The sequence below is a fragment of the Mustelus asterias genome, unplaced genomic scaffold (assembly GCF_964213995.1).
Source record: "Mustelus asterias unplaced genomic scaffold, sMusAst1.hap1.1 HAP1_SCAFFOLD_984, whole genome shotgun sequence".
In the NCBI taxonomy this organism is placed as follows: domain Eukaryota; kingdom Metazoa; phylum Chordata; class Chondrichthyes; order Carcharhiniformes; family Triakidae; genus Mustelus; species Mustelus asterias.
This window is the reverse complement of record NW_027590930.1, coordinates 27,291-53,843: the sequence shown is the minus strand read 5'-3', so window position 1 is coordinate 53,843 and position 26,553 is coordinate 27,291. Positions and strand designations below refer to the sequence as shown.

General features: G+C 54.5%; 1 protein-coding gene across 1 annotated transcript in view; it reads left to right on the top strand.

The window, feature by feature from the left end:
• LOC144487702 (creatine transporter-like) overlaps window positions 1-26,553 on the top strand; it is a 63,280-nt gene that overhangs the window by 9,581 nt on the left and 27,146 nt on the right. Inside the window, exons 2-3 of the mRNA XM_078205785.1 lie at window positions 14,167-14,298; window positions 18,145-18,388. Coding sequence (XP_078061911.1) covers window positions 14,167-14,298; window positions 18,145-18,388 — 376 coding nt within the window. The remainder of the gene's footprint in view (window positions 1-14,166; window positions 14,299-18,144; window positions 18,389-26,553) is intronic.

Here is a 26,553-nt window from a genome sequence, read left to right as displayed (position 1 = left end):
GCATCCACCCCAGAGGCCTTGGAGGTTCCCGTGTCAGGGCATTGCAAAGGGGAGTGTTGATGGCCCCTCACAGGTCAGGAGAGCAGCAACCAAGCTCTCTGTGTGTCTCTCATTCCCCCCGCCGCCCCGCCCCCCCTCACCCCGCTCTCTCTCTCTGATTTTCTCTCTCTTCATCCGTGTCTCTTACACTCTCACCCTCTCTCTCACTTTGTCACTTTCAGTCTCTCAGTTTCAATCTCTCTCCCTTCCGCTTGCTGTCTCAATCCCACTCTCAATCTCCCTCACTCTGTGTCTCTGTCTGTCTAACTCTTTCTTTCTCTCTCTTTCTCACTCTGACTCTTTCTCTCTCTGACTCTTCCTCTCCATCCGTCCCTTTCTCTCTGTCCCTCTCTGTCTTTTGCTCTTTCTCTCACTCCCTCTCTTACTTTCTCTCTCTCTGTCTCTTCCTCTGTTGCTCTCTCTGTCTCTCTCTCTTTGTCCCTTTCTCTCTCTGTCTCTCTCTCTCTCTATCCCTCTCTGTCTCTTCCTCTGTTGCCCTCTCTATCTCTCACTGTCTTTTGCTCTTTCTCTCCCTCCCTCTCACTATGTCGCTATCTCTCTCTCTGTCCCTCTCTCTCTCTCTCCATCTCTCTCTCTCCGAAACCCAGTAAAATTTGGAAATGACTCTTCCTGGTCTGAACTGGAGTTCCATTTTAAGGAAGACATGAGCAGTTCAGGCGAGAAGTGGTCATTTCCAGATCTCACCGGTTTTTACTTCTGTAGACGGAGAGAGAGAGAGACAGAGAGAGAGGGAGAGAGAGAGAGACAGAGAGGGAGACAGACAGACAGAGGGAGGGAGAAAGAGAGAGCGAGGGGGAGGGAGAAAGAGAGAGCGAGGGAGAGAGAGAGGGAGGGAGACAGAGAGAGAGAGAGTGAGGCAGACAGACAGAGAGACACAGACTCAGAAAGAGACACAGAGACAGAGAGAAAGCCAGACAGAGAGAGACAGAAAGAAACAGAGAGACAGAGAGAGAGAGACAGAGAGCGACACACACGCAGACACACAGGGTGAAGCCAGTGTAGAAGGTGTTTCCTGGAGGCTGAATTCAGTGTGCGGGACAGTGTCTGTCCCACACACTGGGCAAGGTGAGATCAGGGTGAATGCAGAGAAAAGGGAGGGTGCAGTGTTTAGTGTGTCTAATGTGCCCCCCCCCCCCCCCCCCTAGGGAGGGCGGAGGGGGTAACTGCGGATCTGTCTCTGGGAGATGCGACCCCCATGAAAAATGAAATAGCGATGAAGAAGCTGTGCCCAGAGTGTCAGACAGAGAGAGACACACACAGACCTCAGTCACTGGGCACGCTGAGTAGGTTTTCATTCAGCCCAGAGACAACCTCAAATCTACACTGGCTTCACTGGTGAAAAATGCAGACCCCCCCCCCTCTCTCTCTGTCTCTCTCTCTGTCTGTCTCTCTCTGTCTCTCTATCTGTCTCTCTCTGTCTCTCTCGCCCTCTCTCTGTCTGTCTCTCTCTCGCTCTGTCTCTCTCTCTCTCTCTCTGTGTGTCTCTCTCTCTCTGTGTGTCTCTCTCTCTCTGTTTCTCTCTCCCTCTGTCTCTCTCTGCCTCTCTCTCTGTCTGTCTCTCTCTCTCTCTCCCTCGCTGTCTCTCCCTCGCTGTCTCTCTCTCTCTCTGTCTCTCTCTCTCTCTCTGTCTCTCTCTCTCTGACTCTCATTCTCTGTCTGTCTCTATGTCTGTCTCTGTCTCTGTTTCTCTCTCTCTCTCTGTGTCTCTCTGTGTCTCTCTCTTTCTGTCTCCCTCTTTCTGTCTCTCTCTCTGTCTCTCCCTCTCTGTCTCCCTCTCTGTCTCTCTGTGTCTCTCTCGCTCTCTCTCTGTCTCTCTCTCTCTCTCCCTCTCTCACTTTCTCTCTCTGTGTCTCCCTCTCTGCCTCCCTCTCTCTCTGTCTCTCTCTCCGTCTACAGAAGTAAAAACCAGTGAGATCTGGAAATGACCACTTCTCGCCTGAACTGCTCATGTCTTCCTTAAAATGGAACTCCAGTTCAGACCAGGAACAGTCATTTCCAGATTTTACTGGATTTCGGAGAGAAAGAGAGAGAGGTGGAGAGAGAGAGAGAGGGGGGGGGGGGGGAGAGAGAGAGAGAGAGGGGGGGGGAGAGAGAGCGGGGGGGGGGGGGGGGCGGAGTGAGAGGGGGACAGAGGAAGAGACAGAAAGAGAAAGAAAGTGAGAGAAGGACAGAGAGAGAGAGAGAGAGAGACAGAAAAAAAAAGGGACAAAGAGGGAGAGAGAGACCGACAGGGCAACAGAGGAAGAGACAGAGAGAAAAAGTGAGAGAGGGAGAGAGAGAAAGTGACAGAGAGAGAGAGAGATGCAGAGACGGACTGAGAGAGAAAGGGTGACAGAGAATGAGACAGAGAGAGAGAGAACATGAGAGAGGGACAGAGGGAAAGTGAGAGGGGGACAGAGAGAGAGACACACACACACACAGGGACAGAGAGAGAAAGTGAGAGATTGGCCAGGTAGACTTTACATTTCAGTTTTGACCCCAATATCCGGGGAGGGGGTAAGGTGGCGGGGGGGCGGGGGGGAGGGGGTTTGGTGAGGTGGGAATAAGTGTCTCTGGGCTGAATGAAAATCTACTCAGCGTGCCCGGTGACTGAGGTCTGTGTGTGTCTCTCTGTCTGACACTCTGGGCACAGCTTCTTCATCGCTATTTCATTTTTCACGGGGGTCGCATCTCCCAGCGACGGATCCGCAGTGACTGCACCCCATCCTAAGAGGGGCCACGTTAGACACACCAAATCCTCCCTTTTCTCTGCATTCCCCTGATCTCATCTTGCCCAGTGAAATCAGCCTCCCACGTTCTACATTGGCTTCACCCAGTGTGTGAGTGTGTGAGTGTGTGTGATGTGTGTGAGTATGTGTGTGAGTGTGTGTGAGTGTGTGTGTGTGTGTGAGTGTGTGTGATGTGTGTGAGTGTGTGTGTGTGATGTGTGTGTGTGGTGTGTGTGTGAGTGTGTGTGAATGTGATGGTGAAAAGTGCGGACTCACCTCTCTCTGTCTGTCCCTCTCTGTGTCTCTGTCTCTCTCTCTGTCTCTCTCTCTGTCTGTCCCTCTGTGTGTGTGTGTGTCTCTCTGTCTTTCTCTGTGTTTCACACGTAGAAAATCGGAACAGGAGGAGGCCATTCGGCCCTTCGAGCCTGCTCCGCCATTCATTATGATCACGGCTGATCATCAAATTCAATATCCTGAACCCCCTTCCCCCCATATCCCTCGATCCCTTTAGCCCCAAGAGCGATATCCAATTTCTTCTCGAAATTACACAACGTTCTGGCCTCAACAACTTTCTGTGGGAGTGAATTCCACACATTCACCACTCTCTGGGTGAAGAAATTTCTCCTCAGTTCTAAAAGGTTTACCCCTTATCCTCAAACTATGACCCCTAGTTCTGGACTCCCCCACCACTGGCAACATTCTTTCTGAATCTACCCTGTCTAACCCTGTTAGAATTTTATAAGTTTCGATGAGATCCCCTCTCACTCTTCTAAACTCCAGTGAATATAATCCAAACCGACTTAGTCTCAAACTATGACCCCTAGTTCTGGACTCCCCCACCACTGGCAACATTCTTTCTGAATCTACCCTGTCTAACCCTGTTAGAATTTTATAAGTTTCTATGAGATCCCCTCTCACTCTTCTAAACTCCAGTGAATATAATCCAAACCGACTTAGTCTCTCCTCATATGACAGACCCGCCATCCCAGGAATCAGCCTGGTAAACCTTCGCTGTACTCCGTCTATAGCAAGGACATCCTTCCTCAGATAAGGACATCAAAACTGCACACAATACTCCAGGTGTGGCCTCACCAATGCCCTATACAATTGCAGTAAAATATCCCTATTCCTACACTCAAATCCTCTCGGTATGAAGGCCAATATACTATTTGCCTTCTTTACTGCCTGCTGTACCTGCACGCTGACTTTCAGCGACTGATGCACGAGGACACCAAGGTCTCACTGAATATTCATCTCTCTCAATTTACACCCATTCAAGTAATAATCTGCCTTCCTATTATTGCTACCAAAGTGGATAACCTCACATTTATCCACACTATACTACATCTGCCAGGTATTTGCCTACACACTCAGCCTGTCCAAATCACACTGAAGCATCGCTGCATCCTCCTCCCTTTATCTTCTCTCTCTGTCTCTCTCTCTCTCTCTCTCTCTCTGCCTGGAGTATTGCGTACAGTTCTGGTCGCCGCATTATAGGAAGGATGTGGAAGCGTTGGAAAGGGTGCAGAGGAGATTTACCAGGATGTTGCCTGGTATGGTGGGAAGGTCTTATGAGGAAAGGCTGAGGGACTTGAGGCTGTTTTCGTTAGAGAGAAGAAGGTTAAGAGGTGACTTAATAGAGGCATATAAGATGATCAGAGGATTAGATAGGGTGGAGAGTGAGTGCCTTTTTCCTCGGATGGTGATCGCTAGCACGAGGGGACATAGCTTTAAATTGAAGGGTGAGAGATATAGAACAGATGTCAGAGGTAGGTTCTTTACTCAGAGAGTAGTAAGGGCGTGGAATGCCCTGCCTGCAGCAGTAGTGGACTCGCCAACATTAAGGGCATTTAAAAGGTCATTGGATAAACATATGGATGATATTGGAACAGTGTAGATTAGAGGGGCTTTTGATTGGTTTCACTGGTCGGCGCAACATCGAGGGCCGAAGGGCCTGTACTGCGCTGTAATGTTCTATGTCTCTCTCTCTCTCACCCTGTCTGTCTCTGTCTGTCTTTATCTCTCTCTGTCTCATTCTGTCTGTCTCTCCCTCTCTGTGTGTGTCTCTCTGTCTCTCTCAGCCCCGCTCCGTGTCTATTTGTCTCTGTCCCTCTTTGTCTCTCTTTCTCTCGCAGTCTCTCTCTGTCCATCTCTGTCCCTCAGTCTCTCTTGGTGTCCGTCTCCTCACAGTCTCTACCTCTCTCTATCTCTGTCTCTCTCTCTATCTCTGTCTCTCTCTCTATCTCTGTCTCTCCGTCTCTGTCCCTCCATCTCTGTCTCTCTCTCTCTCTGTCTTTCTCTCTCAGTCTCTCTCTGTCCATCTCTGTCCCTCAGTCTCTCTTGGTGTCCGTCTCCTCACAGTCTCTATCTCTGTCTCTATCTCTGACTCTCTCTCTCTCTATCTCTGTCTCTGTCTTTCCGTCTCTGTCTCTCCATCTCTGTCTCTCTCTGTCTTTCTCTCTGTCTCTCTCTGTCTCTCTCTCTCGCTGTGTCTCTCTCTCGCTCTCTGTCTCTCTGCGTCTGTCTGTCTCTCTCTGTCTCCTTATCACTCTGTGTCTCTGTCGCTTTTTCCGTTTCTGTCTGTCTCTCTCTCTCTCTTTGTCTGTCTGTCCATCTCTATCTCTCAGTCGTTTTCTCTCTGTCTCTCCCTCTGTCAGTCTCTCTCCCTTTGTTTCTCTCTCGCTCTCTCTCTGTCTCTCTCTGTCTCTCTCTCTCTCTCTCTCTCTCTCTGTCTCTCTCTCTCTGTCTCTCTCTCTCGGTCTCTCTCGCTGTCTCTCTCGCTGTCTCTCTCTCTCTCTGTCTCTCTCTCTCTCTCTCTCTGTCTCTCTCTCTCTCTGTCTCTCTCTCTCTGTCTCTCTCTCTCGGTCTCTCTCGCTGTCTCTCTCTCTCTTTGTCTCTCTCTCTCTCGGCCAGCCCATCCCCATACCTGACCCAGTCGGATCTCCTGCTAAAACGTGGGTTTTCTGGAAGGAACATAGCTGAGGACAGAGACAGCTGCAGAGTGAAGGCAGGCTTTGTTACAGATTGGTAGACGTGTTAAACTGCACAGACACAATCTTGCAATGTGACACAGGGATCCCACCCAGTCCACGTGGCATGGACACCTGCCAACACTCGCCAATGCTCGGCATGGAAGGGATTAATGATCACGAGATATCTCATTCCCACCTTCTCCCCGTATCCCTCAATCCCACCTTCTTGCGTATCCCTCAGTCCCCACCTTCTCCCCGTATCCCTCAATCCCCACCTTCTCCCTGTATCCCTCAATCCCACCTTCTCCCCGTATCCTTCAATCCCCACCTTCTCCCCGTATCCCTCAATCCCCACCTTCTCCCCGTATCCCTCAATCCCCACCTTCTCCCCGTATCCCTCAATCCCCACCTTCTCCCCGTATCCCTCAATCCCCACCTTCTCCCTGTATCCCTCAATCCCACCTTCTCCCCGTGTCCCTCAATCCCCACCTTCTCCCCGTATCCCTCAATCCCCACCTTCTCCCCGTATCCCTCAATCCCCACCTTCTCCCCGTATCCCTCAATCTCACCTTCTCCCCGTATCCCTCAACCCCCACCTTCTCCCCGTATCCCTCAACCCCACCTTCTCCCCGCATCCCTCAATCCCACCTTCTCCCCGTATCCCTCAATCCCCACCTTCTCCCCGTATCCCTCAATCCCCACCTTCTCCCCATATCCCTCAATCCCACCTTCTCCCCAGATCCCTCAATCTCCACCTTCTCCCCGTATCCCACAATCCCCACCTTCTCCCCGTATCCCTCAATCCCCACCTTCTCCCCGTATCCCTCAATCCCCACCTTCTCCCCGTATCCCTCAATCCCCACCTTCTCCCCGTATCCATCAATCCCCACCTTCTCCCCGTATCCCTCAATCCCACCTTCTCCCCGTATCCCTCAACCCCCACCTTCTCCCCGTATCCCTCAATCCCCACCTTCTCCCCGTATCCCTCAATCCCCACCTTCTCCCCGTATCTCTCAATCCCACCTTCTCCCCGTATCCCTCAATCCCCACCTTCTCCCCGTATCCCTCAATCCCACCTTCTCCCCGTATCCCTCAATCCCCACCTTCTCCCCGTATCCCTCAATCCCCACCTTCTCCCCGTATCCCTCAATCCCCACCTTCTCCCCGTATCCCTCAATCCTCCCCCACTCCCAGTATCCTTCAATCCCACCTTCTCCCCATATCCCTCAATCCCCGCCTTCTCCCCGTATCCCTCAATCCCCACCTTCTCCCCGTATCCATCAATCCCCACCTCCTCCCCCTATCCCCCAATCCCCACGTTCTCCCCGTATCCCTCAATCCCCACCTTCTCCCCGTATCCCTCAACTCCCACCTTCTCCCCGTATCCCTCAATCCCCACCTTCTCCCCGTATCCCTCAATCCCCACCTTCTCCCCGTATCTCTCAATCCCACCTTCTCCCCGTATCCCTCAATCCCCACCTTCTCCCCATATCCCTCAATCCCACCTTCTCCCCGTATCCCTCAACCCCCACCTTCTCCCCGTATCCCTCAATCCCCACCTTCTCCCCGTATCCCTCAATCCCCACCTTCTCCCCGTATCCCTCAATCCTCACCCACTCCCAGTATCCTTCAATCCCACCTTCTCCCCATATCCCTCAATCCCCACCTTCTCCCCGTATCCCTCAATCCCCACCTTCTCCCCGTATCACTCAATCCCCACCTTCTCCCCGTATCCATCAATCCCCACCTTCTCCCCGTATCACTCAATGCCCACCTTCTCCCCGTATCCCTCAATCCCCACCTTCTCCCCGTATCCCTCAATCCTCACCCACTCCCAATATCCTTCAATCCCCACCTTCTCCCCATATCCCTCAATCCCCACCTTCTCCCTGTATCCCTCAATCTCCACCTTCTCCCTATATCCCTCAATCTCCACCTTCTCCCCATATCCCTCAATCCCCACCTTCTCCCCATATCCCTCAATCCCACCTTCTCCCCGTATCCCTCAACCCCATCTTCTCCCCGTATCCCTCAATCCCCACCTTCTCCCCGTATCCCTCAATCCCACCTTCTCCCCGTATCCCTCAATCCCACCTTCTCCCCGTATCCCTCAATCCCAACTTCTCCCCAGATCCCTCAATCTCCACCTTCTCCCCGTATCCCTCAATCCCCACCTTCTCCCCGTATCCCTCAATCCCCACCTTCTCCCCGTATCCCTCAATCCCCACCTTCTCCCCGTATCCCTCAATCCCCACCTTCTCCCCTATCCCTCAATCCCCACCTTCTCCCCGTATCCCTCAATCCCACCTTCTCCCCGTATCCCTCAATCCCACCTTCTCCCCGTATCCCTCAATCCCACCTTCTCCCCGTATCCCTCAAACCCACCTTCTCCCCGTATCCCTCAATCCCACCTTCTCCCCGTATCCCTCAATCCCACCTTCTCCCCATATCCCTCAATCCCCACCTTCTCCCCATATCCCTCAATCCCCACCTTCTCCCCATATCCCTCAATCCCACCTTCTCCCCGTATCCCTCAACCCCATCTTCTCCCTGTATCCCTCAACCCAATCTTCTCCCCGTATCCCTCAATCCCCACCTTATCCCCGTATCCCTCAATCCCATCTTCTCCCCGTATCCCTCAATCCCACCTTCTCCCCGTATCCCTCAATCCCCACCTTCCCCCCCGTATCCCTCAATACCACCTTCTCCCTGTATCTCTCAATCCTTCCAGTAGCTTGTACTCATGGAGGAAGATTGGCATCTCGCAGGATGGAGAAGGGGCAAGAACTCCAAAGGGGTGCCAAAGCAGGGTGGGGGATTGGGGGGTAATTGAAGGGGTCCGGGTAGGGCCTGCTGACTCAGCCCCTCCTAAGCACTCGTGAAATGAGACCCCCCCAACTTGCCAAGGCAGTGGGGACCCACCCAGCTGCAGGTTTGCACCCCGATCCACATTACCACTTCCCAACCTTACCAGTAACCCAGCTGCTCGACTCAGAGAGGCATCGCTCTCACACAACCCCTGTTTTCTTGTACTAAAGGAGAGGTGAGGTTTTCACTGAACAAGTGGGGGGAATTCCAGGATGAATTGATCCCACAGGTGCTGAGGTCAGTCAGGAGGCTTGCAACACTCCGACAGTGCGGCACTCCCTCAGCACTGACCCTCCGACAGTGCGGTGCTCCCTCAGCACTGACCCTCCCACAGTGCGGCGCTCCCTCAGCACTGACCCTCCGACAGTGCGGCGCTCCCTCAGCACTGACCCTCCGACAATGCGGCGCTCCCTCAGCACTGACCCTCCGACAATGCGGCACTCCCTCAGCACTGACCCTCCCACAGTGCGGCGCTCTCTCAGCACCGACCCTCCCACAGTGCGGCACTCCCTCAGCACCGACCCTCCCACTGTGGGGCGCTCCCTCAGCACTGACCCTCCCACAGTGCGGCACTCCCTCAGCACTGACCCTCCCACAGTGCGGCGCTCCCTCAGCACTGACCCTCCCACAGTGCGGCACTCCCTCAGCACCGACCCTCCCACAGTGCGGCGCTCCCTCAGCACCGACCCTCCCACAGTGCGGCGCTCCCTCAGCACCGACCCTCCCACTGTGGGGCCCTCCCTGAGCACAGTTCCCAGGAATGAGTCACGTTTACCTTTTCCAAACAGCTCTATTGCCGTTGTATCATTTTCTACTACAGGGTTTGAATCTGCACAGCGCTACAGGCCTGGTTTCACCTGCACTCTGTACAGTCATCGAATCGTAGCATCCTACAGTGCAGAGGGAGGCCATTCAGCCCATCGAGCCTGCACCGACCACAATCCCAACCTATCCCCATGCATCTACCTTAGCTAGCCCCCGTGACACTTAGGGGCAATTTAGCATGGCCAATCCACCGAACCCGCACATCATTCAGAGCAAGGCTTCCCAAATTTTATATTCCATCCTCACTCGCGATAAAGGACAGCGTTCCATTTGCTTTGCTAATCACGCGCTGTACCTGCACGGTGACCTTTTTTCTGACTGATGTACCGGGGCACCCAGATCCCTCTGTACTGCAGAATCTCCCCGTCCAGCTTTTGGTGAATAGCCTTTGCTGCAGGAACTGCCGCTGCGGAGGGGGAGGAGGGGGCTGTAAATGGGGCTGAGGGAGGGGGAAGGGTGGAACCTCTTGTCCAAATACATCTGGCAGGGTAATTCCATCTAAAATCCTCGTTGTGAGTCAGAGGCTGATGTTGAAACTGGCAGCCATTCAGAGATCTGGCAATAATCTGCGGTTTAGTGAGGATCGAGTTGTGGCGTGTCCCTCTCCGCCTCACCAGGGTAACTCCAAAACATGCGGCTCAAAGTGAGTCACTCCGCACTCTGTCAGGATTTTCCACAAATGTGTTGCTATTAGCCCGGAAAGGAAGACACAGCAGCCCGTGTCCAAATGCAGCGAGACCCGGACAATATCCAGGCTCGGGCTGACAAGTGGTGAGTAACATTCACCCCACACAAGCACCAGGCAATGACCACCTCCAACAAGAGAGGATCCAACCATCTCCCCTCGACATTCAATGGCATTCCCATCGCTGAATCCCCCCCACTATCAACATCCTGGGGGGTCACCATTGAGCAGAAACTGAACTGGACCCAGCCACATAAATACTGTGGCTCCCAGAGCAGGTCAGAGGCTGGGAATCCTGCGGAGTAACTCACCTCCTGACTCCCCCCCCAAAGCCTGTCCACCATCTACAAGGCACAAGTCAGGAGTGTGATGGAATACTCTCCCACTCGCCTGGATGAGCACGGCTCCGACAACACTCGAGAAGCTCGACACCATCTGGGACAAAGCAGCCCCCCCCCCGCTCGATCGACACGCTAACCACCCACCCTCGACACTCACTCCCTCCACCACCGACGCACAGCGGCAGCAGTGTGTACCGTCTACAAGATGCACCGCAGCGACTCGCCAAGGCTCCTTCGACAGCGCCGCCCAAACCCGCCACCTCTACCCCCCAGAAGGACAAGGTGAGGGGAGGGACTGAATTGGGGTGTCCTCCTCTTGGGGAACCTGGCAATTCAGTACCCTCTCCCTCAAAACCGAGATCGCACTCCGCTCCCGCACCCCCCCTCCCCAGCTTCCTCCACAATCCCCCTGGGCATCCCCTACCCGCTCCACCTCCAGGTTCTCCCTGTTGCAGGGCTTAGGCTCGGGGGGGGCGACACTGCAGTTCCTCTTCCAGGCCACAGCAGCGCTGTGCCCGGAGTGGACGCTGACGAGCTGACCGCCAACTCCAATGATGGGACGACCACATGAGGGTGATGGGGAGCCCCGAACGCAACCAATGGACACTGAACCGGACACGAGACGGCAATGGCCACCTGGCAGAGAAAGTGGGAATGAAACCATCATCAATTGTCAGACAAAACCCTGCCCCTCCACCCCCCGCCATCTGGTTCACTAATTCCCCTCCCCAACCCCCTTTAAGGATAAAGGAAATCTGCCCTCCTTACCCCCTTTGGCCCTCAAAGTGACCCCCTCCCTCCTAACACACACACTCAGCAATCGACTCTACAAGCGGGGGGGGGGGGGGGGGGTGGTAACTGGGGATGGGGAACAAACACTGGTCAGGCCTGGCCCAGCTTTGCCCCCAGTGAAAAAATCTGAACAACAGGGTGAAGTAAGTCACCAGCTGAATGGTATTTACTACAGAGAGACTGGTGCTGCCAAGTCTGGAAGTTATTGTAACCAGTTACACTGGTTTGCCTAAGGAGGGATCCACTCGCATCGGAGGCCCCGATTCCGGGGTGAAGGGGGGGGTTTTGTCTTCTGAGGAAAAGATTGAGCTTCTTTTAGGGGGCTTTAGTTCAGTCGGGCAGCATGGTCGGTGCAGGCTTGAAGGGCCGAAGGGCCTGTTCCTGTGCTGTAATGTTCTTTGTTCAGGTCGGGGCCTGAACCCATTGGAGTTTAGAAGAATGAGAGGGGATCTTATTGAAACATCTTAGATTCTGAGGGGGGGTTTGACAGGGTGGATGCAGAGAGGACCCCTCCTCATGGGGGGAGAATCTAGAACTGGTGGGGGGGGGGCGGGGGGACAGTTTGAGGATGAAGGGGTCTTCCATTGGAGACGGAGATGAGGGGGAATTTCTTCTCTCAGAGGGTGGTCAGTCTGTGGAATCCCCCCCCCCCCACCGCCCCCAGACAGCAGTGGGGGCTGCGGCTCACTGAATATATTCAAGGGTGAGTTACACAGATTTCTGATCGACAAAGGTGAAGGGGAGCCGGGCGGGGGGTGGGGGGGAGGAGGTCATGTGTTATGGGGGAGGGGAACAGACAGGAAAGTGGAGTTGAGACAAATTAAATCTTATTGGCGGGAGGAGGGGGAGGGCGGTGGGGGGAAGCAGGCTCAGAGGGGCCAAATGGCCTTACTCCTGCTCTTAATCTGTCCGTGCATTTCTACATGCATCCCGGTGATTGGCCACTTGAACCAGAAGGCGCTTGTCCGTAACAAGCCGCACTCAGCAAGCCAGCGTTGGTATGTGATGGCAGAATTATACAGCAGCACTTTTACCTTTACTTCTGATTTGATTTATTATTGTCACATGTATTAATATACGGTGAAAAGTATTGTTCCTTGCGCGCTATACAGACAAAGCATACCGTTCATAGAGAAGGAAAGGAGAGAGTGCAGAATGTAGTGTTACAGTCATAGCTAGGGTGCAGAGAAAGATCAACTCAATGCAAGGTAGGTCCATTCAAAAGTCTGACGGCAGCAGGGAAGAAGCTGTTCTTGAGTCGGTTGGTACGTGACCTCAGACTTTTGCATCTTTTTCCCAATGGAAGAAGGTGGAAGAGAGAATGTCCGGGGTGCGTGGGGTCCTTAATTATGCCGCCTGCTTTGCCGAGGCAGCGGGAAGTGTAGACAGAGTCAATGGATGGGAGGCTGGTTTGCGTGATGGATTGGGCTACATTCACGACCTTTTGTAGTTCCTTGCGGTCTTGGGAGGAGCAGGAGCCATATCACAAAGAGAAAGTGATACAACCAGAAAGAATGCTTTCTGTGGTGCGTCTGTAAAAGATGGTGAGAGTCGTAGCTGACATGCCAAATTTCCTTAGTCTTCTGAGAAAGTAGAGGTGTTGGTGGGGCTTTCTTAACTATAGTGTCGGCATGGGGGACCAGGACAGGTTGTTGGTGATCTGGACGCCTAAAAACCTGAAGCTCTCGACCCTTTCTACTTCATTAATGTAGACAGGGGCACGTTCTCCACTACGCTTCCTGAAGCCAATGATTATCTCCTTCGTTTTGTTGACCTTCAGTAAGTTTATTCTGCTTCCGGCACAGAGATACAAATTCCTTATTCCTCCCCCACGTAAACTGTCCAAGTATGTCCACATTCTTTTGGAAGATTGTGCCAATGATCATCACCTATCTTTATTGAGGCAATTAACTTAACAATGTCATTGTAATTGTAATTACATGCTGAATTGCTAACTCATTAATATCCCAAAACAAAATGTCTGCCTGTTCAATGTGGTTCTGTCACTGGGCAGCACTTATTTACCAATCCTGAGCGTGCCAACAGCTTTGCCAACATGGCGCTCAGGCACCATTCCATTCGGTCAGTTGGTGATTAATTAGTTAAGTTGATGTCTCAGTTGTCAGTGACCTCATTCCTGACTCTCGCACATGCCCGCTAACCAAAATGTCCCACATGTGTGCGATGAGGCTGGGACACGCGGCTGTGTGTTGTACATAGAACCCTGGCCCCAAAATAAGAGAGACAGAGAGAGGGAGAGACAGAGAGACAAAGAGAGAGAGAAAGAGAGACATAGAGAGAGGGAGAGACAGAGACAGAAAGACAAAGAGAGACAGAGAGAGGGAGAGACAGAGAGAGAGAGAAAGAGACATAGAGAGAGAGGGAGAGACAGAGACAGAAAGACAAAAGAGAGACAGAGAGAGGGAGAGACAGAGAGAGAGAGAAAGAGGGAGAGACAGGGAGACAAAGAGAAAGAGAGAGACATAGAGAGAGGGAGAAACAGAGACAGAAAGACAAAGAGGGAGAGAAAGAGAGACAGAGAGACAAAGAGAAAGAGAGGGACATAGAAAGAGGGAGAGACAGAGACAAAGAGCCACAGAGAGGGAGAGACAAAGAGACAGAGAGAAAGAGAGGGAGAGACAAAGAGACAGAGAGAAACAGAGGGAGAGAGAGACAGGGAGAGAGAGACAGGGAGAGAGAGACAGGGAGAGAGAGTGACAGAGGAAGAGTGAGACAGGAAGAGTGAGACAGAGGAAGAGAGACAGAGGAAGCGAGAGGGAGATCGAGAGAGACAGACAGAGAGCGTGTCAGAGGGAGATGGAGAGAAAGAGAGAGAGAGACAGAGAGAGGAAGAGACAGATTAAGATTACTAACAATCTTTTTTCTAATGGTCCTTTCATTAATTTGTTCTGCAGGAGTTTTTCTCATTCCCTACATCCTGGTTGCCCTGACGGGAGGAATTCCCATCTTCTTCCTGGAGATCTCACTCGGACAGTTTATGAAGGCGGGTGGGATTAACGTCTGGAACATTGCTCCACTTTTTAAAGGTCAGTATTCCCAGTGTGCTCAGGCTGGGGGTCTCTCTGCACAGACTCCACTCTCCCCCCAGTGTGGGGGTCTCTCTGCACAGACCCCACTCCCCCCCGCGTGGGGGTCTCTCTGCATGGACCCCACTCCCCCCCCCACGTGGGGGTCTCTCTGCATGGACCCCACTCCCCCCCAGTGTGGGGGTCTCTCTGCACAGACCCCCCCCCCCCCCCCGCAGTGTGGGGGTCTCTCTGCACAGACCCACTCCCCCAGTGTGGGAGTCTCTCTGCACAGACCCCACTCTCTCCCCCCCCCCCCCCCCCCCCCGGCAGTGTGGGGGTCTCTCTGCACAGACCCCACTCCCCCCCCCCCGCAGTGTGGGGGTCTCTCTGCACAGACCCCACTCTCCCCCCAGTGTGAGGGTCTCCCTGCACGGACCCCACTCTCCTCCCAGTGGGTGGGGTCTCTCTGCACAGACCCCACTCCCCCAGTGTGAGGGTCTCTCTGCACAGTCTCTCTGCACAGACCCCACTCTCCCCCCAGTGTGAGGGTCTCCCTGCACGGACCCCACTCTCCCCCCGGGTGGGTCGAGGCTCATCTCTCTCTCCCTCCCTCCCTCTCTCTCTTTCTCTCCACCTCCCTCTCCCACCTCTTTCTCTGTCACTCTTTCTCCCCCCTTTTTCTCTTCCCCACTCTGTCGCTCTCTCTGTTCCCCCTCTCTCTCTCCTCTCTCTCCACTCCCCCGCTCTCTGCCCCTCGCTCTGTCCCCCCTTCTCTTCCTCTCACCCCTCTTTCCTGATGTGATTTATTATTGTTACATGTATTAGCATACAGTGAAAAGTATTGTTTCTTGCACGCTATACAGACAAAGCATACCGTTCATAGAGAAGGAAAGGAGGGAGTGCAGAATGTAGTGTTACAGTCATAGCTAGGGTGTAGAGAAAGATCAACTTATTGCGAGATAGGTCCATTCAAAAGTCTGATGGCAGTCTCTCTCTCTCTCCCTCCCTCTCCCTCTCTCCACCTCCCTCCCTTTCTCTCTCTCTCTCTCCCCCTCGCTCTTTTCTGTCTCCCTCTCTCTCTTTCTCTCTCTCCCCCTGACCCTCCCTCTCCCTCTCCGCCTTCCTCCCTTTCTCTCTCCTCCCCTCTCTTTCTCTCTCTCTCTCCCCCTCTCCCTCCCTTTCTCTCTCTCTCCTCGCTCCCTTTCCCTCTCTCCCCCTCTCCCTCTCTCTCCCTCTCTCCGCCTCCCTCCCTTTCTCTCTCTCCTCCCCTCACTCTCCCTTTCTCTCTCTCTCTCTCTCCCTCTCTCTCTCTCTCTCTCCCCCTCTCCCTCCCTTGCTTTCTCTCCCCCTCTTCTCCCTTTCTCTCTCTCTCTCTCTCTCCCTCCCTTTCTCTCTCTCTCCCTCGCTCCCTTTCCCTTTCTCCCCCCTCCCTCCCTCTCCCTCTCTCCGGCTCCCTCCCTTTCTCTCTCTCTCTCTCTCCCTCGCTCCCTTTCCCTCTCTCCCCCTCTCCCTCCCTCTCCCTCTCTCCGCCTCCCTCCCTTTCTCTCTCTCCCCCTCTCCCTCCCTTTCTCTCTCTCCCCCTCTCCCTCCCTTTCTCTCTCTCCCCCTCCCTTTCTCTCTCTCCCCCTCTCCCTCCCTTTCTCTCTCTCTCCCTTTCCCTCTCTTCCCCTCTCCCTCCCTCTCCCTCTCTCCGCCTCCCTCCCTTTCTCTCTCTCCTCCCCTCACTCTCCCTTTCTCTCTCTCTCCCCCTCTCCCTCCTTTTCCCTCTCCCTCCCTCTCCCTCTCTCCGCCTCCCTCCCTTCCTCTCTCTCCTCCCCTCTCTCTCCCCCTTCCTGTCTCCCCTCACTCTCCCTTTCTCTCTCTCTCTCTCCCCCTCTCCCTTCCTCTCTCTCCCCCTCTCTCCCCCCTCTCTCTCAGGCACTGGGAGATGGTTGACTGAGAGTCCATTTCTGCTCTGGGGTTTGGGGTGACATTCCTGGAGCTCAGTGCAATGTAGAGTTTTTGCTGAAGGAAGCAGTTTGAGTTGCAGGAGGTCAGAGCAGAATCATAGAACAGGACAAACCAGGATTTGATTCATTCATTCTTGGAGGTCGGATCATTCCTCGAGGTGGAGGAGTCAATGCTCAGTTTCTGAGAAGTCTGGGAGATGCAGGGTGTGAACCTCAGCACACAGATTCATTTCTGAGAAACTGAGGCACAGAAAGATCCCAGGAAGCTGGGGAGAACTGCCCCCCACCAGCTGGCCCCATTGGAGAGAGAAGCCCTGGATTTAATATCTCATTTCGACAGTGCGGCGCTCCCTCAGCACTGACCCTCCCACAGTGCGGCGCTCCCCCAGCACTGACCCTCCCACAGTGCGGCGCTCCCTCAGCACTGACCCTCCCACAGTGCGGCGCTCCCTCAGCACTGACCCTCCCACAGTGCGGCGCTCCCTCAGCACTGACCCTCCCACAGTGCAGCGCTCCCTCAGCACTGACCCTCCCACAGTGCGGCGCTCCCTCAGCACTGACCCTCCCACAGTGCGGCGCTCCCTCAGCACTGATCCTCCCACAGTGCGGCGCTCCCTCAGCACTGACCCTCCCACAGTGCGGCGCTCCCCCAGCACTGACCCTCCCACAGTGCGGCGCTCCCTCAGCACTGACCCTCCGACAGTGCGGCGCTCCCTCAGCACTGACCCTCCCATAGTGCGGCGCTCCCTCACACTGACCCTCACACAGTGCGGCGCTCCCTCAGCACTGACCCTCCCACAGTGCGGCGCTCCTCAGCACTGACCCTCCCACAGTGCGGCACTCCCTCAGCACCGACCCTCCCACAGTGCGGCACTCCCTCAGCACTGACCCTCCCACAGTGCGGCACTCCCTCAGCACTGACCCTCCCACAGTACGACGCTCCCTCAGCACTGACCCACCGACAGTGCGGCACTCCCTCAGCACCGACCCTCCCACAGTGCGGCACTCCCTCAGCACTGACCCTCCCACAGTGCGGCGCTCCCTCAGCACTGACCCTCCCACAGTGCGGCACTCCCTCAGCACTGACCCTCCCACAGTGCGGCGCTCCCTCAGCACTGACCCTCCCACAGTGCGGCGCTCCCTCAGCACTGACCCTCCCACAGTGCGGCGCTCCCTCAGCACTGACCCTCCCACAGTGCGGCGCTCCCTCAGCACTGACCCTCCCACAGTGCGGCGCTCCCTCAGCACTGACCCTCCGACATTCCTGAGGGGGGCAGTCAAATGTTGATCACGTTGCGGTGTGGGAGTTAGGGGTGGTGGGGGTGCAGTTCTGGAGACTTATGTAGGCCAGGCCGGGGTAAGGAAGGAAGATTTCCTTTTCCCTGAAACAGTGAACTAGATGGGGTTTCTCCACATCATCCGGCCATTTCCACCGTGACCGTCATCGAAAGCGGCCTTTCCTGCCGGTTTAATTTGATCGAATTGATTTGGATTATCATCGAATAATAGAATCCTAACTGTGCAGAAGGAGGCCATTCGGCCCATCGAGTCTGCACCAGCCATAATCCCACCCAGGCCCTATCCCCATTTACCCTAGCTAGTCCCCTTGACATCAAGGGGCAATTTAGCGTGGCCAATCCACCTAACCTGCACATCTTTGGACTGTGGGAGGAAACCGGAGCACCCGGAGGAAACCCACGCAGACACGGGAGACTCCACAGAGACAGCCGGGAATTGAACCCGGGTCCCAGGCACTGTGGGGCAGCAGTGCACCGTGCCACCCTCACCCCCTTCCCACCAACTCTCCTGGTGGGAGTAGAACGCACGGATTCCCCCCCCATGCACTCATTCGACAGGATTGCAAGCTGGGTGATGGATGTAGCTGAGGCCTACTCTGTCTCTCTCTCTCCGACAGGCCTGGGCTACGCGTCGATGGTAATTATCTTCTTCTGCAACACGTACTACATCATGGTGCTCACCTGGGGCGCCTACTACCTCTGCCACTCTTTCGCCCCCACCTTGCCCTGGGGCTCCTGCAACAACACCTGGAACACCCCCAGCTGCAGTGAGGGCATCGGACCACCGGCCTGCGACAACGGGACCACCGCGACCTGCCTGCCCCCCGCCGGGGTGCGGTCACCCATCGTGGAGTTCTGGGAGTGAGTCCATCTTTTCAACCCTTTCCCTCTCTCTGATCTTAACCTCCGCAGCCCCCCCCTCTCCAACCCCCTTCCCCCACCCCCCCCCCCTTTCATCCTGCCCCCCTGCCCCGCCATGTTTGACCTCGAACCCTATGGGTGGTTGGCGTAAGCAGCCATGAGATTCCTCGCCTTGTCCATCGGGTCTGCTCCGCCATTCAATCATCCCTGAACACCAGGCCCAAAGCCCCAATGGACAACACTCCCCTCCCCCCACCCCCCCACCTACCACCCCTCGCCCATGACATACCCCAGCTCCCCTCAACTCCCGCCCCCCCCCTCCCTCCATACGGAGCCCATTCACACGGGGTCCACTTTGGATTTCCCTCATGATGAGTGAGCGGGGTGGCATGGAGGTATGGGCATAGTCATCACCAGTCTGCCCAATGCCCCTGGGCGGGTTTGAAGAGGATGCTGGCGGTGGGGGGCGGTGGGGGGGGAATGCGGTTGGGGCCGGGCTAAATTAGAGCAGGATGGGGTTTTTCTCCCAGCCCCAAAGCTTTCCCAGAAGCCCCTTCCATCATTACCGCCCCCCCCCCCCAACGCCCCCCCCCACCCGCCCCCTCCCCACCACCCCCTCCCCACCACCCCCTCCCCACCATTAAACCGATTGACATCCATCCTAATTTAACAAGATGGCGAGAAATTCCCATTGGTTAAAGTGGTGATGGGTCGGTGACATCAAACGCCAGTGACTCCATCAATCATCTCTGAAGATCTGTCACCTTCCCCAATCCCTTTCTCTCTCTCTCTCTGTCTCTTTCTGTCTCTCTCTCTCTTTCTGTCTCCCTTTCTCTGTCTATCTCTCTGTCTCACTTTCTCTGTCTCTCTCTCTCTCCAATCCCTCAGTCTCTCTCTCTCCAATCCCTCAGTCTCTCTCTCTCTCTCTCCAAACCCTCAGTCTCTCCCTCTCTCTCTCTCTCCAATCCCGCAGTCTCTCTCTCTCTATCTGTCCAATCCCTCAGTCTCTCTCTCCAATCCCGCTCTCTCCAATCCCGCAGTCTCTTTCTCTCTCTCTCCCTCCAATCCCGCAGTCTCTCTCTCTCTCCCTCTCTCCAATCCCTCAGTCTCTTTCTCTCTCTCTCCCTCCAATCCCGCAGTCTCTCTCTCTCTCCCTCTCTCCAATCCCTCAGTCTCTCTCTCTCTCCAATCCCGCAGTCTCTCTCTCTCTCCAATTCCTCAGTCTGTCTCTCTCTCCAATCCCTCAGTCTCTTTCTCTCTCTCTCTCTCCAATCCCGCAGTCTCTCTCTCTCTCTCTCTCTCTCCAATCCTCAGTCTCTCTCTCTCTCCAATCCCTCAGTCTCTCTCTCTCTCTCCAATCCTCACTCTCTCTCTCTCTCTCTCCAGTCCCTCAGTCTCTCTCTCTCTCTCCAATCCTGCACTCTCTCTCTCTCTCTCTCTCTCTCCAATCCCTCAATCTCTCTCGCTCTCTCTCTCCAATCCCTCAGTCTCTCTCTCTCTCTCTTCAATCCCAGTCTCTCTCTCTCTCCAATTCCTCAGTCTCTCTCGCTCTCTCCCTGTCCAATCCCTCAGTCTCTTTCTCTCTCTCTCTCCAATCCCACAGTCTCTCTCTCGCTCTCTCTCCAATCCCTCAGGCTCTCTCTCTCGAATCCCACTGTCTGTTTCTCTCTCTCTCTCTCTCCAATCCCTCAGTCTCTTTCTCTCTCTCTCTCCAATCCCGCAGTCTCTCTCTCTCTCCAATCCCTCAGTCTCTCTCTCTCTCTCTCCAATCCCTCAGTCTCTCTCTCCCCAATCCCTCAGTCTCTCTCTCCAATCCCTCAGTTTCTCTCTCTCTCTCCCTCTCTGCAATCCCTCAGTCTCTTTCTCTCTCTCTCTCTCTCCAATCCCTCAGTCTCTCTCTCCCTCTCTCTCTCTAACCCCTCAGTTTCTCTCTCTCTCTCTCTCTCTCTCCAATCCCTCAGTCTCTCTCTCTCTCTTCAATCCCTCAATCTCTTTCTCTCTGGCTCCAATCCCTCTCTCTCTCTCCAATCCCTCAGTCTCTCTCTCCCTCTCTCTCTCTAATCCCTCAGTTTCTCTCTCTCTCTCTCTCTCCAATCCCTCAGTCTCTCTCTCTCTCTCTTCAATCCCTCAATCTCTTTCTCTCTGTCTCCAATCCCTCTCTCTCTCTCTCTCCAATCCCTCAGTCTCTCTCTCTCTCTCCAAACCCTCAGTCTCTCCCTCTCTCTCTCTCTCTCCAATCCCGCAGTCTCTCTCTCTCTATCTGTCCAATCCCTCAGTCTCTCTCTCCAATCCCGCTCTCTCCAATCCCGCAGTCTCTTTCTCTCTCTCTCCCTCCAATCCCGCAGTCTCTCTCTCTCTCCCTCTCTCCAATCCCTCAGTCTCTTTCTCTCTCTCTCCCTCCAATCCCGCAGTCTCTCTCTCTCTCCCTCTCTCCAATCCCGCAGTCTCTCTCTCTCTCCAATTCCTCAGTCTGTCTCTCTCTCCAATCCCTCAGTCTCTTTCTCTCTCTCTCTCTCCAATCCCGCAGTCTCTCTCTCTCTCTCTCTCTCTCCAATCCTCAGTCTCTCTCTCTCTCCAATCCCTCAGTCTCTCTCTCTCTCTCCAATCCTCACTCTCTCTCTCTCTCTCCAGTCCCTCAGTCTCTCTCTCTCTCTCCAATCCTGCACTCTCTCTCTCTCTCTCTCTCTCCAATCCCTCAATCTCTCTCGCTCTCTCTCTCCAATCCCTCAGTCTCTCTCTCTCTCTCTTCAATCCCAGTCTCTCTCTCTCTCCAATTCCTCAGTCTCTCTCGCTCTCTCCCTGTCCAATCCCTCAGTCTCTTTCTCTCTCTCTCTCCAATCCCACAGTCTCTCTCTCGCTCTCTCTCCAATCCCTCAGGCTCTCTCTCTCGAATCCCACTGTCTGTTTCTCTCTCTCTCTCTCTCCAATCCCTCAGTCTCTTTCTCTCTCTCTCTCCAATCCCGCAGTCTCTCTCTCTCTCCAATCCCTCAGTCTCTCTCTCTCTCTCTCCAATCCCTCAGTCTCTCTCTCCCCAATCCCTCAGTCTCTCTCTCCAATCCCTCAGTTTCTCTCTCTCTCCCTCTCTCCAATCCCTCAGTCTCTCTCTCTCTCCAATCCCGCAGTCTCTCTCTCTCTCCAATTCCTCAGTCTGTCTCTCTCTCCAATCCCTCAGTCTCTTTCTCTCTCTCTCTCTCCAATCCCGCAGTCTCTCTCTCTCTCTCTCTCCAATCCTCAGTCTCTCTCTCTCTCCAATCCCTCAGTCTCTCTCTCTCTCTCTCTCCAATCCTCACTCTCTCTCTCTCTCTCTCTCTCCAATCCCTCAGTCTCTCTCTCTCTCTCCAATCCTGCACTCTCTCTCTCTCTCTCTCTCTCTCCAATCCCTCAATCTCTCTCGCTCTCTCTCTCCAATCCCTCAGTCTCTCTCTCTCTCTCTTCAATCCCAGTCTCTCTCTCTCTCCAATTCCTCAGTCTCTCTCGCTCTCTCCCTGTCCAATCCCTCAGTCTCTTTCTCTCTCTCTCTCCAATCCCACAGTCTCTCTCTCGCTCTCTCTCCAATCCCTCAGGCTCTCTCTCTCGAATCCCACTGTCTGTTTCTCTCTCTCTCTCTCTCCAATCCCTCAGTCTCTTTCTCTCTCTCTCTCCAATCCCGCAGTCTCTCTCTCTCTCCAATCCCTCAGTCTCTCTCTCTCTCTCTCCAATCCCTCAGTCTCTCTCTCCCCAATCCCTCAGTCTCTCTCTCCAATCCCTCAGTTTCTCTCTCTCTCTCCCTCTCTGCAATCCCTCAGTCTCTTTCTCTCTCTCTCTCTCTCCAATCCCTCAGTCTCTCTCTCCCTCTCTCTAACCCCTCAGTTTCTCTCTCTCTCTCTCTATCTCTCCAATCCCTCAGTCTCTCTCTCTCTCTCTTCAATCCCTCAATCTCTTTCTCTCTGGCTCCAATCCCTCTCTCTCTCTCCAATCCCTCAGTCTCTCTCTCCCTCTCTCTCTCTAATCCCTCAGTTTCTCTCTCTCTCTCTCTCTCCAATCCCTCAGTCTCTCTCTCTCTCTCTTCAATCCCTCAATCTCTTTCTCTCTGTCTCCAATCCCTCTCTCTCTCTCTCTCCAATCCCTCAGTCTCTCTCTCTCCAATCCCTCAGTCTCTTTCTCTCTCTCTCTCCAATCCCGCAGTCTCTCTCTCTCTCCAATCCCTCAGTCTCTCTCTCTGTCTCCAATCCCTCAGTCTCTCTCTCTCTCCAATCCCTCAGTCTCTCTCTCTGTCTCCAATCCCTCAGTCTCTCTCTCCCCAATCCCTCAGTCTCTCTCTCTCTCTTCAATCCCTCAGTCTCTTTCTCTCTCTCTCCAATCCCTCTCTCTCTCTCTCTCCAATCCCTCAGTCTCTCTCTCTTTTCAATCCCTCAGTCTCTCTCTCTCTCTTTCCTGTCCTCTGCTTCTCTCTCCATCCATTTCTGACCCCCCAGTGTCACTTTCCCCCACCCTCAAGCTCCTACCCGCCCCTCACCCAGCGGGATCTGAGTTGACTTTGAAACGCAAGATATCCCGGTGGTTGTTCAGTGGTGAGAGGGGAGTGGTGTGGAGGAGGGGGAAGGGGGGTGTTGGGGTAGCGGTGTGGTGGGTAGTTGGAACAGGGGTGGGAGGGCAGAGGAGAGGTGAACACCTGAACTCCCACTTCCCTAGAGAAGCCCCTGCCACAAGGCCCCACCCAGGCTCATCCAAGGCTGACCTCCCACCGAGCCCGCTGACCTTACCATTGGCGCCATGGCTGCTCACTCTCTCCACCTCTCCCCCATCCCATCATGCACTGCAGGAGGGGGCTGGGTCACTGCGGAAACGGAGGGCGGCCATCTTCCTTCTTTGACCCCCCTTCCTCCCCCAGATGTGACCTGCATGCTGCGCGTCTCCTCAGGGCCCTGCGCCCTCTCATGGTGCCGTTCTCTTGCAGCGGGACCGAGCGGGCGGCTGCGACACTCTGCGCGCACACGGCGCCCACGCAGCCAAAAGCAACCGGCCCATCGCGGGAGAGGATTCGGACTCCTGACCAGGTCAGGTCTGGTCAGTGCCATTTGAACCTTGACCTTTAACTAGCCTCCATAACCTCGTTCCCGCTCGCCGTTTGACTTCAATGTTGGTATTTTTAGGGCCGCGAGTTCTCAAAGGTCAGGGCGAGGGTGCGGCGGAAGTGGGGGGAGGGGGCTAACCAAATACAATTTACCTCAACTTCTCCTTCCATCGGGCCCCGGCTGCTTTTTATTATCTCGAACAACTACTCCTCGTGTGAAAGATATGGACTGGAATTCTCCAGTCTCAGCCTCTCGCCACTTCAGGCAGGAAAGGAGAATTTGGCACTCAGCCACAGTTTCCATTCACCACAGCGGGACTGGAGAATCCCAGCCGTGGGCCAGGCTGAAGAACCCCAGCCGCGGGCGAGTCCAGAGAACCCCAGCCACGGGCGAGTCCGGAGAACCCCAGCCACGGGCGAGTCCGGAGAACCCCAGCCGCGGGCGAGTCCGGAGAACCCCAGCCGCGGGCGAGTCCGGAGAACCCCAGCCGCGGGCGGGTCCGGAGAACCCCAGCCGCGGGCGAGTCCGGAGAACCCCAGCCGCGGGCGAGTCCGGAGAACCCCAGCCGCGGGCGAGTCCGGAGAACCCCAGCCGCAGGCGAGTCCGGAGAACCCCAGCCGCGGGCGAGTCCGGAGAACCCCAGCCGCGGGCGAGTCCGGAGAACGCCGGCCGCGGGCGAGTCCGGAGAACCCCGGCCGCGGGCGAGTCCGGAGAACCCCGGCCGCGGGCGAGTCCGGAGAACCCCGGCCGCGGGCGAGTCCGGAGAACCCCAGCCGCGGGCGAGTCCGGAGAATCCCAGCCGTGGGCGAGACTGGAGAATCCCAGTCGCAACAAAAATATAAAATTGAAGAGTTAAAAAAAATTCTTAAAGCATACCAAAATAAATAAATGGAAAACAAAACAGATAAAAAATTTTAAATAGAACTATGATAAAAGATCAAATTAAAAATGATTCAAAACATTAATAAATGACATTTTTAAAAAAGGGAGAAAAGAAAAATAGCAAAATAGATAAAAATAAATATGTGAAAGGAATGTAGGGCGGCTCGATGGCGCAGTGGTTAGCGCTGCTGCCTCACAGCGCCAGGGTCCAGGGGTTCGATTCCCGGCCTTGGGTCACTGTCTGTCTGCACGTTCTCCCCGTGTCTGCGTGGGTTTCCTCCGGGTGCTCCGGTTTCCTCCCACACTCCAAAGATGTGCGGATTCGGTTGACCTGTGGGCTTGGGCGTGCTAAATTGCCCCTCAGTGTCAGGGGGATTAGCAGGGTAAATAAGTGGGGTTGCGGGGATAGGGCCTGGCTGGGACTGTGGTCGGTGCAGACTCGATGGGCCGAATGGTCTCCTACTGCACTGTTGGGATTCTGTTCCATGATATAAAAATACAAAAGACGAAACAAAGAGACAAAGATTAAAAGATTAAACAGATACAACCCAAAAAATGATGACAATAAGAATATAAACATAGCAACAAAGAAATTTGAAAGATTAAAAGAAAATGGTGGCTTGGTCAGCGATGACTGGGCGCTGGGAAAGCATCTTAAAACCTGGTCTGTGTGACAATCGCGTAGAGGAAGAATCTGAATGAAGGTTTTGTCTTTGCCAGCGCCACCCAGTAGGCCACTGAGCGGGTGTGGTGATCCCCAGACACTGAGGGGACTGAGGCCAGTCGGGTGCCACCAACACATCACCCCCCCCCCCCCCCCCCCACCCCGCCTGCCCTCGTGGACCCCAGGGTCTTTCTTCCCTCGCTCTGGGAGTCGTGGCGCCCTCTGCACTGCCACCCAGATGCTCATTCGTCGAGGGGCCCGGAAGAGGCGGTTTGGATAGATCGGCCGTGGGGAGGTGGGATTGCGGCATTGAGCCGTGACGTCACTCTGATGTCTGGTGGGTGAGGGCGGGTGGGGGAGGGGCCAATCGGGCAGGAATTTATCAGCAACCGCCACCCTATGGGAAAGATCCCACTAACCTCTAACTGACCCCGGGATAATACATGGAATCCTACAGCACAGAGGGAAGCCAGTTCAGCCCACACTGCCTGCTCTGGGGAAATCGTGTTTGAGGAACTTTGCTGCGGTTTTTTTTGAGGAGGTAACAGAAAGGGGGGTGCTGTCGATGCGGTGTACAGGGACTTTCAGAAGGCTTTCGACACAGTGCCACACAACAGGCTTGTGAGAAAAGTTACGGTTCGTGGAATAAAAGATTCAGAAAATTGGCTGAGTAATAGGAAGCAGAGAGTAATGGTCGATGGATATTTTTCAGACTGGAGGAAGGTTTGTAGTTGCCTCGGAGTCGGTATTGGGACCCTTGCTTTCCCTGAGATATGTTAATGATTTAGATCTCGATGCGCAGGGGACAATTTCAAAGTCTACGGATGACATGAACCTTGGAGGCATCGTAAACAGTGAGAACAGTGTAGAACTTCAAAAGGACATTGACAGGTTGGTGGAGTGGGCAGATAGGAGGCAGAAGGAGTTCAATGCGGAGAAGGGTGAGGTGATGCATTTTTGGTAGGAGGAACGGGGACGGATGATATAAAGTAAGGGGTACAATTCTAAATAGGGTGCAGGAGCAGAGGGAGCTGGGTGTCTCTGCGCACAGATCATTGAAGGTGGCAGGACAGGTGGAGAGAGCAGTTAACAAGGGCGGCACGGTGGCACAGCGGTTAGCACTGCTGCCTCACTGCGCCAGGGACCCGGGTTCGATTCCCGGCTTGGGTCACTGTCTGTGCTGCGTTTGCACATTCTCCCCGTGTCTGCATGGGTTTCCTCCGGGTGCTCCGGTTTCCTCCCACAGTCCAAAGATGTGCGGGTTAGGTGGATTGGCCATGGTAAATTGCCCCTTAGTGTCAGGGGGATTAGCAGGGTAAATGTGTGGGAGTAGAGCCTGGGTGGGATTGTGGTTGGTACAGACTCGATGGGCTGAATGGCCTCCTTCTGTACTGTGGGGATTCTATGTTTCTATGAATAAAGCATATAGGATTCTGGGCTTTATTCATAGGGGCACAGAGTACAAGAGCAAGGAAGTTATGCTGAACTTGTACAAGCTGAGATATTGTGTACAGTTCTGAGCGCAAGGATATGAACTCATTAGAGAGAGAGTGCAGAAGAGGTTC